The sequence below is a fragment of the Rhipicephalus microplus genome, chromosome 3, assembly GCF_043290135.1.
Source record: "Rhipicephalus microplus isolate Deutch F79 chromosome 3, USDA_Rmic, whole genome shotgun sequence".
NCBI lineage: Eukaryota > Metazoa > Arthropoda > Arachnida > Ixodida > Ixodidae > Rhipicephalus > Rhipicephalus microplus.
Window position 1 is genome coordinate 190,947,509 of NC_134702.1, and position 20,750 is coordinate 190,968,258.

General features: G+C 45.0%; 1 protein-coding gene across 1 annotated transcript; it reads right to left on the reverse strand.

Annotated features, from left to right (window-relative positions):
* Positions 1-378: 378 nt before the first annotated feature.
* LOC142804080 (uncharacterized) lies at positions 379-20,040 on the reverse strand. Its single transcript, XM_075890643.1, has 3 exons — positions 19,598-20,040; positions 2,995-3,148; positions 379-877 (listed from the first exon to the last, which is right to left on the reverse strand). The coding sequence occupies exons 1-3, from the start codon at positions 19,630-19,632 to the stop codon at positions 788-790; spliced, it is 279 nt and encodes a 92-aa protein (XP_075746758.1). The 5' UTR covers positions 19,633-20,040; the 3' UTR covers positions 379-787.
* Between the last annotated feature and the right edge of the window lie 710 nt (positions 20,041-20,750).

Genomic DNA, 20,750 nt, shown 5'->3' on the forward strand with positions numbered 1-20,750 from the left:
TCATTTTCTAAAGCTCACAAACACAGCCTTCGAATCATCCCAATGCGTCATGGATGGCAGTGCACATCCATTTTGTGGCAATCAGTGACTAATGACACGCGTTGGAACATATGTGTATATCCTCGAAGGTAACGCACACTTTAGCACATGATCGCACATTCATTCGAACCACGCAGAGATAGAAATATTCTACTGTTAGGGCTTATATCTTTCTCAGACCCATTGTTTTCTCGGCTACACATGTTTCAAAAGTAAGGACGATGCCAAACTGGGCCCCTCATGGAACTGGTTACCTTGATGTTACAGCATCGACACCAACATGTGCTCTCTGCCATGCCAATTTCGTTTTTTTTTGCTGGTGGTTGATGAACTGCAACTGTACAGAAACATGATCGACAATGTACTGTATATCACGAGTGTTGAAGCTACATTCACCTTGATTTGTTACTAACGCTATTATTCGTGTGTTCGCGTCCAAACTTCGCATGTCGAGGTACCTTATGCTCTGGGTGCATGATTGGCTCCAGGACTACGTCTGTGAATCACGTGCCGAAGTCTGCGCCCTGTGCCAACTTACAGTATATGAGAAGATAAGTAGAATTTGCCTATACCTTTGATTGATTCAAGATTAACGTGACATGCCTAAATCCCACCATTTGAAGTTTCGCTAACAAAAGTGGAATGATGTCATATTTTACACCTTATACAATGTCGGTGCTTTTCAACAGAATTGTCAGACGACCACTAGGAAAATAGAGATCGGTGGACGCTTCCAGAACGCTCTTGCTCAGACGTCTGTCTGCCCTCGGTGCAACTTGTACTCCGGAATCGGTGAAGGTGTCTCCGGCTCTTGCGCCTTCATGTCTTCCATGGATATCTGTGCAAGACACAAAGTTAAATACAGTCTGTTGACTCTTAAATCTTTTCAGCGCTCTGCCGTGAATTGGAGAAGTGCATTTTAACCAAAGTTACCTAGGTATTAATAATGAGGGTATAAACGAATTTCGTTCAGTTGTGATAATGAATTGCAAAATCGAGTGGTGAAGGCTCTAATCACCACTGTCTGCTTTTTAGAAAGAAGTATCACCTATTTCAAAAGGCCGAGGTTAAGCGATTACACGACATTAGGATCGTATGTATAAGCGCTGATAGCTTGGAAAGAGAGTTACTGGAAAGCTATTATATCAAGAACAAAAGCACACTCTATAATGCTGACGCTAAGTATATCTAATTCGATGCTTCATTAGCAAAGCAGTGGTAGCACGCAAGCGCAGGGTGTCGACATTCTGTGGTGCTGTCTGAAATAAAGTCGGTTTATGTTTAGTGCTCACGCTGTGCGATTTGTTATTTTATTGCCTTGTCAGTATTCTTTTATTTTGCGCTTTTCCGCTAAGTATGTCGTCTGGGGCGTACCAACTCGCGCAACAGCACGTTAGCGTCTGAGTGAGTCCTCAGAAGTAACACTTTGGTGGGTTTCAGTCCGAATGAGTCTAGTTAAGAACGAGTTTATTGAATCAGAGTCTGAGGAGTGAGCCTCAAGCGCATATTATGTCTCCGGAGTGTGTTTACGTGAGCTCGACATCATTTGCTAACCTGTGCGCGTGACTACAATGTTACGAGCGACATGAACAAACATAACTAAAACCCGATTACATCATACTCGCGAGAACAGGGTTGATTTGGAAACATCACATAATTTGATTTAAATCTTCAAAAACGCTACTGTACGAATTCAGCGAAAATTTCAGTGCGAACCTGAAATACGGTAAGAAAAGAACAACATCTTATTTCTATCTCCTGTGGTTCCTTGCCACCAGTTTAGCACAACGTGTGGATGCCTTTCCAAATAAGTATGCTATTTCAGTTTTGTTTTACCTGTGTCGCTGTGGACAGGTTGAGGTCCTTATTACCTCGCCTATACTCTACATGGATAAGTTCTGCAGCGAAAAAAAAGCACAATACCGAAAGCGCATTCGTATCCATTTCACCAGCAAGTAGATGATGGCTATCTTGCGCTGCTTCCTGTAGCAGCGGTGCTCGCTATGCTATTTCACTAAGACCGTGGAAGGTCAAGGTACACCCACCAACTTTAACAGAGCCTTAAGGCACCACCTTTCAGCACGAGTGACAATTGAAACCGAGCGCCTGATCGGCGTGTTCCGTCACTCCTTAAAAGATGCTAGTTGGTTTCCATTCAGCAATGGTAATCGATTCCCATACCTCACTCCCTGGAATCCCTCACTGTCTACCGCTGCAGTCTTCATTGTGCAAGTTCCTGCGTACATTGCTTTTTGTTTGTGCATCATGTGTCGTCTTTTCTCTTTTCGATCTCCATCTTCAGTTAAATTTATGATGCCACCACTTGTTCTCAAGCTGTCACTTTTGCTGTGGCTTATTTCAGCAACGTAACACTTTGTGCACATAAATAAAAAATCAACATGAATAGAAAGTGGTCTTCACATCACAGCTTGGCGATAATGAAAAAAATTATATCATTCCCAGCAATGCGTTTTTAAAAACTTTTTGACATCCCAGAAGTAGCCTTTTGGCGGCTTTAACTTTCGGAACAATAAATGGGTAAACCTGCTACCTATGAAAGATCATCGACAATGAGCTTGAACTATATAAATAAATTTCGGTTGCTCATACTAGATCTCAGTGGCAGAATTCATGCCTAATCGGTAACCGGGCTGCAACGAATATGTGAGCACGTAGTGCACGCCGCACCGCAAGCAAAAATTCTGAATAAAGCATTGCTTACACTTCACTTCCAAAACATATTTTCATTGAAGCAGAGGTGTTTGGGCAGTTTCACGTTGCACTAGTGTCTGACATACGGGCAACTCTATTCATTGTGATTGTCTTCGCTCGTATAAGTTGAAAAGATTTCAAGTTAATTGTGGACGACACACAGCAAGATTCGTTTTAACTGTCTTGCACTGACAAATATTTCAAAAGAAACAAAACGACAAAGAAAATAAACAGTGCACGCACCATGACCTCGGCCGAGTTGGACTTTGGCGGAGGTCGGGATCGCCTTTTCCTCCGAAAGCCAGACAGCATTGGGCACGGGTCATATCCGCCCGGCAGAGGATACGAGCAGTACATGGCGCAGTAGATTCCCTGAACCACGATCGTCGCAAGCACCCTGTAAGAGCATGAAAGCGAAGCTTTAAACACTGCGGGCACTACTGAACATGGCGCATGTCAAGTATAGTGAAGACCACACATGCTTCAGTGAGACCAAGCAAAAGTACGCGAGTCCATAATTTTGGCCCCAGTACAGGATGGTAGTAATGACGATCCTCTTTTTCATGATGTTTGCCTGCTAAGGCGGATGCAGACAAAATACACCAGCGTGAGTTCATTGCCAGGGTTATTAGGCTAAGCAGAATAGAGAAGAGAAAGAAGAGAAAGAATGAGTAATATTGTTTTTATTCTTACTACATCAATAACCACAGGATTCGTATCGTTGCACGAGAGCCTAATAAAAAACTAAAAAGTATGCTCAGTGAGGCCCGTAGCTGAAAGGGTGCCCTAGGAACCTTCCTCCCCGCCGAAATTCGATTGGAAGGGGTGCTTTATTGAAGACATATAATAAACTTGTATGTTTTCTATAGCTTTGATCAAATTCCCCCCACGACAAAAAAATTGTGGCTACACGTCTGTGCTTACTGCATGAGATACGTTAAGACTTGAAGTGCCACGGTGGTATAATGCATATAGTGGTCGACTGCTGAACAGAAAGTTGCAGAATCAAATGCAGGTCGCGGCAGATGCATTTTCAATGTACGCGAAAATGCTCAAGAACCGTGTTCATTGATTAACGTGGACGTTAAATAGGCCCTGTGACCGACATTTACAGAGCCTTGCGATCTAGTGTCTGTCATCGATACTGAGGTTGTGGCATGTGAAAACCCAACAGTTCTTTTTGTTATTATACCTAAAGCTTCCACCCAAAAAGGCATTCAATATCGAGTCTCAGTGACGTCACGACATCCATATAGCGTCGAAACACTCTTACGTACCAGCAAGCCGTTATGAGGGACTTCTTCATTCACCTGCTACGTTTTGTTGAAATGGCTGAGCACGCCGCACTCAAGGCTTTCGCTCTAAGCTCACACATTGGTTCAAGTGAGAATACTTAGCGGATGACCATTTTTAAGAGTGCGTTATCAGCGCACCATACTAAAAGCGCAATTAGGTATGAATAAGCTAATACAGACATTTTAGATGCGGAAGCATCTTATACTCGCGCCTTGTAGTGCGCCGTCCGCACCGCTTCTCGAACATTCGACAGCTGACGCGCGCGCATGCGCCGTCGCACCGTCGCCCACCATCTGTGCCGCGCGCGCTTCTCCTTCGAGAACATTCGACAGCTGACAGCGCATGCGCCGTCGCGCCGTCGCCATCTGTGCCGCGCGCACGCTTCTCCTTCGAGAACATTCGACAGCTGACAGCCCATGCGCCGTCGCGCTGTATATATACTCAAGGTCGGCGCTCGCTCGCTCAGATGCCGCTCGTCCGTTGGTTTGTACTCACTCTTTACTTTACCGACCACAAAGCCATCGTCCTCAAAGTTCGTCGCAATAAATAAAACACCGCCCTTTCGCATACGTGCCGTACGTGTTCACTCATTTAACACCCCATTTCACAACCACGTAAACCAATTTAGGCATCGACCCAAGTAAGTCGCACTTTAACACCCCGTTAACCAATTATATGCTCCGCATCCTCCTCAGTGTTCCCCCGAGGGAAGCTGCGGGCAATTTTTTGTATGGATATTAGCACCCCGTAGACGTCAACCTGTGATAAGCCCCACCACACACCATACTACAAGCGCATTTAGGTATGAATAGGCTATTACGGAGATTTTTCTACGGATATTAGCACCCCGTAGATGTCAACCTGATATAAGCCCCGCCCCGGTGGTATGGTGGCTAATGTAATCGGCTGCTGACCCGCAGGTCACGGGATCAAATCCCGACTGCGGCGGCTGCATTTTCATTGGAGGTGATAATAGCTGTGGGCCCGTGTGCTCAGATTTGGGTGTACGCTAAAGAACCCCAGAAGGTCAAAATTTCTGAAGCCCTTCGCTATGACGCCTCATAAAAATACGTGGTTTTGCGACGTTAAACTCACATCTCAATCAAATCAATCACTAAACCAGCGATAAATAACGGTGGATAAAATATTTACCACATTGTAGCTTCTCCAAGCCTGCCACCCTTAATTTCCGAAAATTGCCCTTACCTATGACGAAATGAGGTTTGATGATATTGTCATGGGCTAAGTATGTGCTACACGGTGCCAAATATTTCTCTTCAATAGACCTTCGCTCAGGCTACTGGAAGATCGCTGTGGACGACTAAGACAGAGAGAAGACGGCCTTCGTGACTCCTGATTGACTTTATCAGTTCAAGATGATGCCTTTTGAATTATGCAATGCCCCCGCGACTTTTGAGCGCATGACGGACTCTCTCCTTCGAGGCATGAAGTGGACCATCTGCCTCTGCTATCTTGACGAGGTTATTGTTTTTTCGACTACTTTCAACGACCATCTTACCCGTCTGCCCACAGTGCTTGATGTTTTCCGACGTGCCAACTTGCAACTTAACTCGTCCAAATGTCGCTTTGGGCAATGCCAAATCTGCGTACTCGGCCATCTTGTTGACGCTGTGGGCGTTCAACCAGACCCTGCGAAAGTCCGAGCAGTTCACGACTTCCCCACACCCCGCTCAGCCAAGGACGTCCGAAGTGTTCTAGGACTGTGCTCCTACTTCCGTCGTTTTGTCGAGAAGTGTGCTGAAGTAGCCCGTCCTCTAACCGGCCTCCTCTAACCGGCCTCCTCCAAACGGATGTCGCATTCGCCTGGGGCCAACAGCAGGCAAACGCCTTCTCGTCGCTTGTTGAGATTCTCACCAATCCACCAGTCCTAGCAGACTTCGACCCATCTGCCGCCACGGAGCTTTGTACAGACGCCAGTGACCACGGCATAGGCGCAGTGCTGGCGCAGCGGCAACAAGGAATGCACCGCGTCGTCGCGTACGCAAGCCGACTGTTGTCGCGCTCGAAACAAAATTATCCGATCACAGAGCGCGAGTGCTTAGCTCTCGTCTAGGCAATTGCGAAATTCCGACCGCAGCTCAATAGCCGACCATTCTCAGTTATTACGGACCACCAAGCGCTTTGCTGGCTCTCCTCACTCAAAGACCCTATGGGACGCCTTGGACGCTGGGCGCTGCGCTTACAAGAGTACACTTTTTCCGTATCCTATAAATCCGGACAACTTCACAAGGATGCCGACTGCTTATCCCGTTACCCAGTCGATCCCCCTGACATGATGGAAGATGGACAAGATGTCCTCGTTCTTTCCATTACCGACTTCACCGACATAGCGGCTGAACAATGCCGCGACCCCTATTTGCGTGCTATTATCAATGGTCTGCACTCCCCCCACCCTGACCACTCTTTACAACTGTTCGTTCTTCACAACGACATCTTGCACCGCTACAACGCCCACCCAGATGGTGCTGAGCTTTTACTCGTTGTTCCTGCGCATCTTCGCTCAGACGTTTTGGCGCAGCTCCGTGATGCCCGCTCCGCTGGACACCTAGGGGTGTCACGCACGTGTGACCGCGCTCGCCGCCAATTCTTTTGGCCTGGCCTCTACTGTTCTTTGCGACAGTACGTTGCGGCATGCGACCTCTGCGAGCGCGGCAAGACACCGGCTCCGGGACCTGCTGGTACCCTCCAGCCCATTGAAGTACCAGATGAGCCATTTTTTCGAGTCGGCGTCGATCTTCTAGGACCTTTTCCCGTGTCGGCCACCGGTGATAAGTGGATTGCTATTGCTACCGACTACGCAACGCGCTATGCCATTGCACGCGCTCTCCCCACCAGCTGCGCTACTGATGTAGCCGATTTGCTTCTTCATGACATCATTATGCGTCATGGTGCTTCTCGTCAGTTGATCCCCGACCACGGCTGCTGTTTTCTATCTAAAATAGTCAACGAGCTCCTGCGATCCTATTCTACCCACCACAAGTTCACTACAGCGTACCACCCACAAACCAACGGCCTCACGGAAAGCATCAACCATACCCTGACGAATATGTTAGCGATGTACGTCTCCAAGGATCGCAAAGATTGGGACATCCCCTTACTTTTTGTTACCTTCGCATACAACAGTTCACGTCACGATACAGCTGCATTTTCACCTTTTTACCTACTGTTTAGTTATGACCCGCCTTTGCCCATGGACACCATGCTCCAATCTGACGCCCCCTCATCGACTGCTTATGCTTGTGATGCCCTGGCCCGAGCTGACATCGCCCGCCAAGTCGCCCGGGATCGGTTATGTGCCTCGCAGCTTAATTAAAAGAGTGCTTACGATCGCCGGCACCGCGACGTACAGTACTCTCCGGGGTCACTCTTCTTGTTGTGGTTACCATCGCGTCGTGTTGGTCTCTGCGAAAAACCGATGACCCGTTACGTTGGCCCCTACCGCGTCATACGCAAGGTCACCAGCGTGACCTATGAGATAGCTCCACTCCATACCACGTCAGTACCAGCTTCAGTCCCGGCCGATATAGTTCACGTCTCACGGCTTAAAGCATACTACTCACGCCCTGAGAATTGATCGCACCGGGACGGTGCTTCTGCCGCCGGCGGGTAATGTCACGGGCTAAGTAAATGCCTGAGAATGACGACGACGAAGTGCTGAACGGGAACGTGCTCGGACTGCAGCAGCGTTGTACGCATTTGCTCGCCAGTATATTCATTCTGTGTACTTTATTCCCCGTAACAATATGCTGAATTATGTGTCAGTGGTGCACTGAGACATCCATTTTTGGTTTTGGTCTGTTTTTACTGCGGAAGGCTATCATTGGCGGCACCACCACCTCGTGCTATTGCTACACGGAGGCCTCGAATGCACCCACTCAAGCAATTTCAAGTATTATTTGATGGGCGAACAAGCTTGGCCCCTTCAATGATCTACATCCACCACACAGTCTCCCCATTGCGCGCTTTATTCTATAGTACACGGCACTATTAACCACCCCACAGGTTACAGTATTGGATGCAGTGCGCAGGTTTTTGTAACGCATGAAAATGCTTTTCTTTTCTCTGCATTGAGGGTGGAGGCTGTCCCAGCGGCGGACGTCTGCCAGGGTAAGCAAAAGGAGAGGAAATTAACATTGGCCTTCGAGTATCCACAGAGAGGACACGCTATAGAAAGAAGACGGAAGTGGTTTAGGTCCTAAAGGGTGCGTAGAGCTTGGCTAGGGACTGTTAAGGATGGAGGGATGAGTAGTGGTCACTGGCAATGAGCTTGCGTTGATTGAGCTCAGAGAACGGGTGTCTTCGTTCTGACGAGAAATAGGCTGAAGTCGCCGTTGGCCCTTAAAATAGGCCATCGGGCCGAGATCGAAGGCCTTAATTCTGATTACCAAAGGGATCCGGCACTAACACTGGATGCATAGTACTATGAAATTTTTTGTGCATTCTCGTTATTTCCGACGCAAAAGATGCATGCTTCGGTAGGCAAACCTAAATAATAATTGCAGACGCTTATGACAAAGTAACGTTGGCTTACGAGTTTGATAAGGATATATCAGCTTTGTCTGCTTCAGCTTTCAGTTGTGAAGGCATATCAGAGGTGATTGATTGATATGTGGGGTACCACGTCTCAAAACCACCGTATGATTATGAGAGACGCCGTAGTGGAGGACTCCGCATATTAGATGTGGCTGAGTAGGAAAGCGTCTGTATGATAAGCTTCAGAAAAGTCTGAACCCCACGTGTTATCTACCCAGCGCACAAATGAAGAGCTGGAATACCTATTAAGGGCAAACCACTGCATTTGGGCACAGTATATTACGTAGAAGAAACAACAGAAACACGCATGAACAGCTGGATGCATAGCACACTGAAATCACTGGTCATGCACGTGAAAGCGAAGTGATTTGTTTGTTTTTGACGGGCTGGCCAATCTTATATAATTAGTGTTTTGTTTGTTTGTTTGTTTGGCTATACTGCTGAGTCCTACTGAAGCAGTCGGATAGTGCAGTAGGTGTCTATCGGCCAATAGAACGTAAATAGCCTTGCTATGCAAAATCAATAGCAGAAAATGTATGAAAAAATAAAGTAAAGAACATCAGCAGAACTTACTTCAGTAAAGACACAAGAAAGAAGGCAAACAACGCAAACGCAAGGTTCTGTAAATAATAAAACTACATGAAATTCTTCAAAAGTTTTGATTCCTTTACTTTCCGAGGTGGGCACACTAACCCCCTTATTCACAAAGGCTCCTCGACTCGACTTCCTCCCTTCATTTGACAGAGTGGAGCACTGCGCTACCACTCGGCTGAAAATGACGCTGCGCTACTCAAGAATCGCAGCAGATTATTGCTGATATGCATTGACTTGCCGTGCCTAGAGACGGCGCTCCCATCGGCTTTTTCAAGTGAAGGTGGAGCGTTGAGTGAAGTGACGTTCTAGAATGCGTGGGTAAGACATTCCACTTCACAACCATTCGCGGAAGAAAATACATCGTCTCTGAGTATTATAACCACCTAAAAGATGAACATAACTGGCTATACGGCCATTAGGGCGCCGTTTATCAATTTCAAACACAAAGAGTAATCATGCAAATTCGATACTCCTCGTAGGTGCACTTCAGAGCGTCCTTGGCTACCAAACCAGAGGCCGAGACGCTATCCTATCGACTGAAAATGGCTTTCTTTTGAACTCTTTTCAACCTAATAATATTAATATGAGTCACGGGGAGCCCGAAAATAACAGCGTACTCAAGAAAAGTAAGACAAAAATTTTTTTTGGGGGGGAGGGGTGTGTGTTTTGTCACTTAACGAATTGCGAAGGTGATCGCCGTGGTGGAGCTGTGGTGGTGTGCTGCGCGGCTTCTGAACCAAACGTCACGGGTACTATCTCGGCCGTGGTGGTCATATTTCGATGGAGGCAACATGGTAGAGGCCCGTGTACTTGCGATGTCACTGCACGTTGAAGAACACCAGATGGTCGGAATTTCCGGAGCCTTCCGCTACGGCGCAACACATCATCAACTCTCACTTTTGGAACGTAAAACTCTAGATACCATCGAGTCCACTTATAGGGATACAGCTTTTTTGAATATATCGGGTATAAGCATGACACGCTGTGGCCCCGTCAATTTTAAAGTGTTATATGCTGAAATAACCTGCTTACAGAAATGCTTGCATGCTGCATTTTAATTCCAACCACCAAACGCCTTGCCATAAACTGAAAATTGCCCAGCACGCTTTTGAGTTGGTGGTATGCATCACCGCACTGCAATTTAGCATTTCGGCAACGACGACTTTTCAAATGCCCTGCGTTGCTCGAGCGACAGTGCCTCAGTGTTGGTGCATATTCGAACTTGAAATTAGCCTGAAATATTGAGTTTTGGAAGAGTGTCAGCGTCCAGAGCTTCAGATGTTGTCATACAACATCATACAACATGTTGTCGGGCACAGTGGCACCGAAAGAATGCGGTTGACAATTCTTCGCTTTTCGCTGTGCAGTTCCTCGGCCTCCTACGCACTGCGTACTGCGATGAGCATACCGTTGACGAGGCGGCTAGGCATCAGTTCAGGGATTTGTACTGTCATGACGCTGGTGATCAGCGTTTGACACCGGCCATCAGACCACCACTTCATTCTACGTCACCAAGCGCAGAAGCCGGCACGCAACCTTCGCGTAGAGCGACACCATGCGGAACCAGTATAAAGGGTCATCCTTTAGAATGCGCTACCACTGGGCACGGTGGCACCGAAAGAATGCGGTCCGCTGACAATCCTTTGCTTTTTGCTGTGCAAGTGAGAAAACGTTACGGCAAGTGTTACCGTTCAAGCGATCTTTTTCTGCTAGTGCCGCCGTGCCCATGGCTGTGTTGCTTGCTTGATATTGCTGTTATCTGCCTCAGGAAATTACTGCTTTTAGGGGGGGGGACATTGAAGCTAACCGTGGTTTCGACACTTCACTAATATTAAAGCAGCTTAGGGAAATCGCAGCTGATATTAAAGATATAAAGGAAAAGCGCCTGGTAGTAATAGAAAAAAAAAGGTGGACGCTTTGTCAAATCTTGAAGAAAAAGTCACTTCATGTGCAGGACCGGCTCACGTATAAGAACCAAGTTGTTCTGACGCTTGAAAGGAAGATAGACGATTCACAGAACCACAGTAGAAGACCTAATTTGGTCATTTTTGGGCTACCAGAACCAGAGGGTGAAAACGGTGGATCCCAGGAAACAGCCGTAAATAAAGGTATCTTTCAAGACCTTCTCGAGCTGGAACCAGTAGCCATAGAACGCATTCACAGATTAGGTCGTCCGTCTCCGAATAAGAAACGACCGGTCATCCTGAGGCTGCTCGATACGAGAGATAAAACATTAATTTTTAAACAATGCCACAAACTGAACAACACTTCTATATCAACAAGTGAGGATTATTCGCAGAAAGTTCGTGAAGTTAGGCGGAAGCTTTGGGCAAGTGCGAAGGAAAACCGGGAGAAAGAGGACAAAGTTTCCTTAGCTTTTGACAAATTGTATATCAATAAAGTAGCGTATATTTGAAATGACGAAATAAATGATAGAGTTGCTGCTCGAAAAAACGACGAATAAAATTCACGCCGGCTAATGACCCGTTGTCACGCGAAAAAGCTAAGGTAGACGCTAGTTTCGCCGACTGCCAAGGCAATGTTTTAAAGATTCGGTGTTTAGAAATCAACCGTCCGTCCTACAGAAATTCAATTTCAACCAAAGAAAAACACCTGCGTATCGTCAATTTCAACGCTCGTAGCGTAGTAAACAAGACAGATATACTTGAAATTCAGCTGCTACGGCATGATCCACACTTTGCAATCATAACAGAAACTTGGCTACGTAGTGACATAACAAATGAATTAAACTTTCCAGCCAATTACAAAGTGTTTCGCAAAGATAGAATGCACAAAGGTGGGGGTGTGGCCATTCTATTGAAAGATCAGATAGATGCGACGCTTATCGGTGACACTCGCGACCTGGAGTGCTTATGCGTCAAGTTATCATGCATGGGCCATCGCTTCGTGTTGTACGCATGTTACAGGCCACCTGACGGTACTCCAGATTACTTGATTAAACTTCAAGAGCACATGTCGTGATTGATATGTGGGGTTTAACGTCCCAAAACTACTATATGATTATGAGAGACGCCGTAGTGGAGGGCTCCGGAAATTTCGACCACCTGGGGTTCTTTAACGTGCACCCAAATCTGAGCACACGGGAAGAGCACATGTCTTCTTACCAGAATAAGAAACTTTTATTGATTGGTGATCTGAACCTGCCTGGCGTCAATTGGAAGGTCCTCCAAGCAAACAATAAGAATGATAAAAACGCTAACATTATTTTCGACATTATGCTGACACATGATCTAATCCAAGTGGTTAATGAACCCACGCTTGTGCAAGGGTCATCCTGTTCTGTATTAGAAGTTGTATTTTTAAACCGTGCATTTACTGAGCATATTGTGTCAATTGAGGATGGTTTGTGAGATCATTTCTTTGTTGCGCTTTCTGTACCCATTGTCGAGATTGCTGTTCACAAAATTCCCAAAACCATATCTAATAAAGATTATTCGAGAGCTGATGACGCCAGCTTCGTTGACTACATGGAAACCTGTCTTACGGGCTTTGCTTATAGTGGCGGTGAAGTGAGTGCTCTGTGGGCAACGTTTACAACAATGTGCAAGCATTGCATAGATACATTCATACGTACTAAATCTAAAAAAAGTCATTAAAAGTATGCCATCGATGACGCGTGGCATAATTGAATTGAAGCTCAAAATCAAACGAATAAAGAAGAAACATGTGCGTACGGGGATTATTAGTGCGAGTATGGATGCTATCAGTGAACTACAAGACAAGCTAGCATGCGCTGTACGTGATTCGAAAGACCTATATTTCACTGCAACATTGCCAAACTTTATAAAGAACGCGCCGGATAAGTTTTGGGAATACCTAGGCGAAAGCAAGAAGGCTGGCAGGAAATCACAATTAATGGAACTATTATTAACAACTTGAATGCTATCGCACAGAATTTTAACGATTATTTTCATAGCGTATTTACCAGTGGAAGTTCAGTGTTATCTTTAGACTCTGTAGTGTTTCAACGCCATGAGGCGAACTTCATCTCATACCATGGCATTGTGTTTATGTTGTTAAACTTGAAAACCAAAACAACTCCTGGCCCTGATGAGATCCCAAATGTGTTCCTTAGGCGATACGCCGAAACTATTGCTAAATTTTTGGTTGTGTTATTCAGATAATCTTTGCTATGTGCAAAAGTACCTAGTGATTGGAGGATGGCTCGAGTTGTCCTAGTCTTTAAGAAAGGCGATCAATCGTTAATACAGAATAACCGCCCCATATCACTGACGTCATCATGCTGCAAAGTTTTCGAGCACATAATGGCAAGTCACATTAATGAATTCTTAGAACAGTCGGTACTAACCACTTGTCAACATGGCTTTAGAAAAAGCTGCTGGACTATCACACAATTAATTATAGTAATCGATTCATTTGCTAAAGATTTCGATGCTAACGGTGAAATTGGTGCTTTATTTTTGAATTTTAGTAAAGCCTTCGATAGGGTCATTCACGAAAAATTAATTCTAAAGCTAAGAAACATTATGCTTCCTGATATTTTGATTTCCTGGAACGCAGACTATCTGAATAACCGTAAACAGTAAGTTTCAGTTGATGGACACAACACGGGCTGTCTACCAGTTACCTCAGGTGTGCCCCAGGGCAGTGTCCTGGGTCCACTCTTTCTTTTATGTATTAATGGCATTGTCAACATCGTCACACCTGGAACACAAATAAGACTGTTTGCAGACGACTGCGTTGTGTTTTTGTAGAATTGAATCTGTGGATGATCAGAAGGAACTAGATTTAGGCTTGAATAACATATCCTTTTGGTGCAAAAAATGGGGCATGTCTGCAAATACCGACAAAACAGTCTCTCTTCACATAACGAATAAAAAGAATCCCCTCAATCACGTGTACAAATGGGGTTTGTCCCAATAAAACAAGTTGATAGCTATAATTACCTTGGCGTAACCTTCACTGCCAATTTATTTTGGAACCTTCATGTTGAGAACACTTGCTCTTCTGCATTCCGCAAACTAGCTTACCTGCGACACAAACTTAGTAATTCTCCTTCAAACGTTAAGTTACTCGCCTACCTAACCTATATCCGCCCAAAACAAGAACATGCCTGCGTAGCATGGGACCCGTATACTAAGCTCAATATCAACAAACTTGAGAGAATACACAGAACGTCGGTTCGTTTTATTTATTCTAAATACAAACGTTCGGACTCCCCGTCACAGCTAATGTTGGCTAATGAGATTCCTTCTCTTGAATCAAGAAGACAGAAGTACCGCTTGGATTTTTTACATAATCTGATTGACCACAAATTCACCCTCACCTTTTCGCTTTATGTAAGCCCTCTTTCCACAAGGCAAACACGGCACAATCACTCTGATGCATTAACACCAATCTATGCTAGAACAGACACGTATAAGTTTTCCTTTTTTCCACGGACCATTTTAGAATGGAATTCTCTGCCCGCACCGTAGAACTTGTGACGATGGGTGACATGTACTTTTCTGTACCTTTTTCATGAGCATTCTATCACAATTTTGTTAAGTTCTTTTGAATATGTTGGTATAGGCATTTATATATTAGTGCGTATATATGTGTATATATGTATATATAGATGTATATATATATATATATATATATATATATATATATATATATATATATATACATATATATATATATATATATATATATATATATATAATGTATATATATGTGTATGTGTGTGTATATGTGTATGTATATAGATATGTATTTGTATGTTTATATGTGTATGTATGTACATACGTATGTTTTTAGTTTTGTGTACAATTATGTATGCCCGTCCTTCAAGGACCACGACGTGGTCTGCAGTATGTACTAAATAAATAAATAATTAATAAACAATGGCTCTGAAAAGCTTGTGGCGGTAATTAAGAGTGAAAAGCGGCAAAATAAAGGATAAATTCCAGCTGCAGAACGCCCTCCACTGAAGAAAACGTCGCCAGCGGTTTTTCTAATTGGCAATAGGCTTGATCGTACAGCTTTGTAGCACTGCGGCAAAGCCTACTTTGAAATTGCACTACTTGTGCGAACAGTGGCGAGTTTTTGTTAGTGCCTTTTAGGACATACAATTTCTGTAAAAGGATAGCCACGCCTTCGTGCAATGCACAGCACAGTCACAGCGAATCCCGAAAGAGCGGCAATTTTAAGGGTTTTATTGAACACAATTTAGGTAACTGCTATAACACATCTGTTGGATACCCACTGCGCAATAGATCACCGTATTTTTTTTTGTAGGCATTCATACGGTTTTTGTTTAGTTTTCGAAAAAACGTGATAAATGCAACACACTAGCAAGACATTTTACCTAATTTCGCGATGTTGTGATAGAGAAAGATGAAGAGTTATGCCAGCAGCTTTTGTAATCGGTTGGAGCATCCGACGACCACTTCGATACGTAATTCGCATTGAGACACCTGGTTATCATTTCCTAATCTCAAAGGCCTTGTGACTTATATTAATGACATTCCTTTGGCAACATGACAACTGCCTAAATTCAGTTTGCCACGAAGTTTCAAGCGCCGGTCTGGCTCAGTGGTAGGTTTGGACTGACACTCTAGGTACCCAGCTTCGAATCTCATTGCAACCTTAGTGTTCTTTTATATCGATTTTCATCTTAATTCGCACCATAGTGGATACGTACACCTGCGGCGGCAACAGGCAACTGCGGCTCCAAAAACGACCCTTGTTGTGATCTCACAATATTCGATGTGAATGCTCGTGATGCACTTCTTTGGTTTATCACCGTGTCTTACTATCTTTCAATGGGTATTGAGCGATGAACGCAATCACGCAGCGGTGATGACTGGCACTAATAAATCGTGACATCAGCCATCGAAAGCTGTCACTTTTGGAATGATTGCATGAGTTTCTGGGTGCGTTTTACAGACACAATTATGTGAATCCTCTTTTCACCAACTCTAGATGCGCACTACGTTAGAATAAGATAGGTGTCTAACACGCTAACACGCTAACACGCATTGCTAACACGCACCTTTAATGTTCCATTTTGTACAGGTTTCAATGAACCTAATTTATTTATTCGTAGGGTATTTGCTAGTCAACATAAGGCGCTTCGAGCAGGCTCGGATTTCATAATGTAATTTCGATTTCAGCCAGCCCATTGTCTTGATTCTGGCGGACATGTGTTGGAAATGTTTCGCTTACGCACGAGGCCCCTGAGGGATACAACGAAAAACCACTCACGAACTCGAAAAAGAATCAGAGAGCTGAATCAAAAGCGTTTCAAGATAGTCACTGCAATACCATAACTTCAAGCTTAAAGGTCAACGAGTGAATGTTAGAGTCGCTTTAACCACGTCGAGAGAGGGATATATGAAGCGAAAGGCCGGGAGATTAACCAGATATTAGCATCCGGTTTGCTACCCAGCGCTGGGATGAGGAAGTAGGAGTAAGAGGGTGTAGGCGGCAGACAGGCAGTAAAGGTGGCAGTCACTCTTCTATTCGATGGGTCTGTGTATAAAAACTCGTGGTGTCCGCGATGACTGAACTAGATTACGCGCAGAAGAGTGTCGAGCAGCATGTGAGTCCACATTACTTTCAAGTGCGCGTTTATGTTTCAGATATTTTATTCAGGCAACAACCCACTTAAGAAGCGTAGACATGAGTGCAGAAAAAGAAGAGGGCGATGATACAGAACATCAACTCTGCAAGGCACTCTGCAGCCTTGCCTCTAGCTCCATGTCCTTCTTTTTTGCCTGCCCCGCCGCGGTGGTCTAGTGGCTATGGTACTCGGCTGCTGACCCGCAGGTCGTGGGTTCAAATCCCGGCTGCAGCGGCTGCATTTCCGATGGAGGCGGAAATGTCGTAGGCCCGTGTGCTCAGATTCGGGTGCACGTTAAAGAACCCCAGGTGGTCAAAATTTCCGGAGCCCTCCACTACGGCGTCTCTCATAATCATATGGTGGTTTGGGGACGTTAAACCACACAAATCAATCAAATCAATCTCCTTTGCCCTGCCCCATCAAGAAGCAAAATTATTCTGCAGTGTTAGCGTCAAACACTAAGTGATTCGAACACAATTCAACAATTGGCGCTGGAAAGACTGTCATGCAAAGCGTCTTTTATAAACGAAGAATTCTACAAAGTACTCTGGAAGATGCTGGAGTTAGCTTCCGGCGTCCGTAGTTCTCATCCCAGACGGTAACTTCAATCACGCTGAATAAAATGTGCTTATGTGAAGTGAGTTTTTATGCGTTAATAACACTCCTCATCGCTAGGTCATCTGAGGAACTAAAATATGCACAGGCATCACTGCATCACATAGCACACTACTGAAAATTGATACCAGCTGACTACTCGTTATCTCCCTATATGTTGTCCTCTAGGTATTACTTGTTGATTTTAAGCTATTCACCCAATTAGAAGACGAATTTGCAATGCTGGGCATCGGTTTATGCGCCGCTGGGAGTTAAAAAATTAGACGAGTTTATTTCGTACGCCAAAAGACAATAGCCAAGAGCAGTTTGGTTATGTTTTGTCAAATCAGAAAACACATCGTGCGTACGTTACTGAACTTTTCTGGACGCACCTCTGCGATGCCTCATCTGCAGCCATGCCGGGCTGGTCTTATCGCTACGGTACTCGGCTGCTGACCCACAGGTCGCGGAATCAAATCACAGCTGCGGCAGCTGCATTTTTTTATGGTGGCGAAAATGCTGTAGGCCCGCGTGCTCAAATTTGGGCGCACGTTAAAGAACCCCAGGGGGTAGAAATTTACAGAGCCCTCCACTACGGTGTCTCCCATAATCAGATGGTGGTTTTGGGATGTTCATTCACATGTGCAAATGCTTCATTAACACGCACCAACATGCGCCGCAGTCTACAACTTCTGTATACATGAGCTTTGAACACACAGCAAGAGAATCAGACGTGAGCTTTGCATTGGTCATTCGCAGAGCGATATCGTAAGAAGAAGTTCTAAGAAAATATATTACGCTTTAGAGCTCATAACTGCAATACTTGAACAAGGTTGAAAACCTTGTAAATGAACAATAACACAATGCTGTTTGACCGCACTGATTTATGTTCCTTATTGAATTCATTGAAAGACCCAGCGTGACTTCAGCTACCAAAAGCAAATCAGATGTGGTTGTTGTGTTGAGATTCGGCACGGTTCACTGCATCGACCAGCCAATTTATTCCATATGTTGGTTAACTGATTGCTCTAGGATGCCATGAAGATTGGACGTAATTGCGCGTGTGTTTTACTTTACCACTTGAATAGCAGAATTAACTGGTATTCTTGTGGGTATCTTCCTGTTCAGCATTTTTAGAGTGTTTTGTTGTTTTAAAATATTCACTCCATGTCAGATGATGCTTTCGCAGACTTTGTGCTGCAAAGCATGGTTATTTATTCTTTTATCCAAATACACGTACTCTGCTTTTTTGTGCACCTCCTCCTCTCCTTATCACGTGAGTGATGTAGTAAGGTAGCTTCTAATTCGTGGTATGCATATAAAAGCACGGAAATTTTTGTCACTGAACCTTGCGCAATATTTGTGGTACCCTTTTGGAACTAAGGTACAACACAAAATTCGCACCTCGCGCACTCACGTAGGAGCCAATAGCCCCAGTTAGCACACTGATTCCACAGATCATCACATCACGAGCGACATACAACGAAATATCCAGGAATCTTCCGCGTTTTCTCCCTTTTGTGGAATTCTCCCAGCAGACAAGAATTTAGAACCTAGAACACTGCTGGCATGAATATTTTGACTACACGAATAAGCACCCTTCACACACCCCCAATCAGCGCAGGCCCCCATAAAATGCTCACAATGAAAGAAGCGGCAGTTTGGGTACACACTGAACATCAACGTACCGAAGACCTACAGCACCATTCCATAATTTTGTTTAGTTTAGTTGCTATTTCAAACCACACCATTGATGCCAGGAACGCTGGTAAAATAATAATAAGCTAGGAACACAAGTACATTCCTTTAGTGGAAATAATTATACATATAAGTGTAAATATATGACTGTTTGTGGGAGCTTTTAGCGAAGCACATCATCAAGTGGTGCCGGAACCCGAATATCTGTTGTTATGGCGGTTGTGCATGTGATATTTCCACCTGCTTCGAATATCCCGCGCTTACCAAGTATTGACGCTCGTAGCCGTTTTACATGGCAAGCGCAGCAGACGCCCCTAAATGACCGTGTAGGACTCATGTTTGTTAACGCTCAATTTGAATAGATGCAAGCAGTGATGACATCATCTGCGGAATGGGGCGTTGGCCCCGTTAGATACTTCCCTGGACGTTGGAATGGAAACAATAACGAGCGAAAAGTGTGCCCTTCAACGAGCACGGAATCTCATAATACAGATGACTGTGCACGAGAAGTGTACTCACAGAAGACACACGAGGCAAAATACGTAGAGCTCCATGGTGGCAGCACAGCGGACCCACTAGGGGCAACCAGCGGACACGGCTGTCCGATCCCGCAACGGCGTTAGCGGGGAGTATCGAATTTACCGGCCGCCTAGGCTCGTCCAGGCGTCGTGCCCCACGTGCGTGAGTCAGGTTACACGTCTACCGAAGCTCACCGGCGGCTGCGATCGTCGCGCTATTGCCGTTGTATCACACGGAGTGTAGACCTTGAGTATAACATGGACTTAGCCCGCCAACTTTCGAGCACTTCGACGCCAACTGCACAAGCAACACGCAATAACACACCACAAACTCAGCCGACACACACAGCACTGAGGGAACGGCACAACGTAATAAACGACGGTAGCTGTGCCGAAGTCAATTGCGCAAAAACTCTGCCGAAGAGGCGTAAACGACCCGGTGCGCGTCTAAGGGGACGACGCCATTTTGAATCGAGACGGGAACGCGCCACCTGTTTCTGGTTTGTCCACTTCGTTTGTTTCGTTTTTCTTTGCGGCGCGCCGTGGAGTTCATTTGCTTGTGTTTCTCGTTTTTCAGCCGCTGCCGCCGAAGCCTTTGTTTGTTTGTGGCAAGGCGTGGCATCGGCGTGTTTTGCTGCAGGTGGCGTCGGCGGTGCGCGCTTCCGGTAGCAGACGACGCGCATAATGTAGCTTTTTTTTCGTGAAATCTTTCAAATCACATCGTACATTTTTCTGCACAATAGAGACGCTAGAAGCAGGCATTTTTGAAATACTTTTTCATGTAATCACACAAAATCAAGCCAGCGTTGCATGGTTTCAAGCCTGAAGGATGTGCCGATATGTGCGGTCTTTCTTGTTTCTTGGTGTTATTTTTGTTGATTTCTTTCTCTCTTTCAGTGCCTCGCTCTATTTTGTGTTTCTTGTGCCTCAGTTATCTGTTTCTTTCACTATATCTTTCTGTTTCACACCTTTCTCTCTCTTCTCTATTCTGGCTTTCTCTTGATCTATCTAACTTTTATTTCTTCTCTTTTTGTCTTTTTAAAAATTTGTGTCTTGAATAGTCCGCTTTCTATCTTTTTTGTGTCTAAACGTTTTTTTGCTTCATCCATTTCTCCGTCTTTTTGACTTCCGTCCTCTTTATTTACGTCCCGTTT

What these genes read in the sequence shown, in the direction of transcription:
- LOC142804080 (XM_075890643.1), bottom strand. Translation starts at nt 19,632, where the DNA reads ATGGAGCTCTACGTATTTTGCCTCGTGTGTCTTCT. An exon ending in TTTTGCCTCGTGTGTCTTCT is followed by an intron (nt 3,149 to 19,597) that starts GTGAGTACACTT and finishes ATGCTCTTACAG; the next exon opens with GGTGCTTGCGACGATCGTGG. An exon ending in CCAACTCGGCCGAGGTCATG is followed by an intron (nt 878 to 2,994) that starts GTGCGTGCACTG and finishes TGTCTTGCACAG; the next exon opens with ATATCCATGGAAGACATGAA.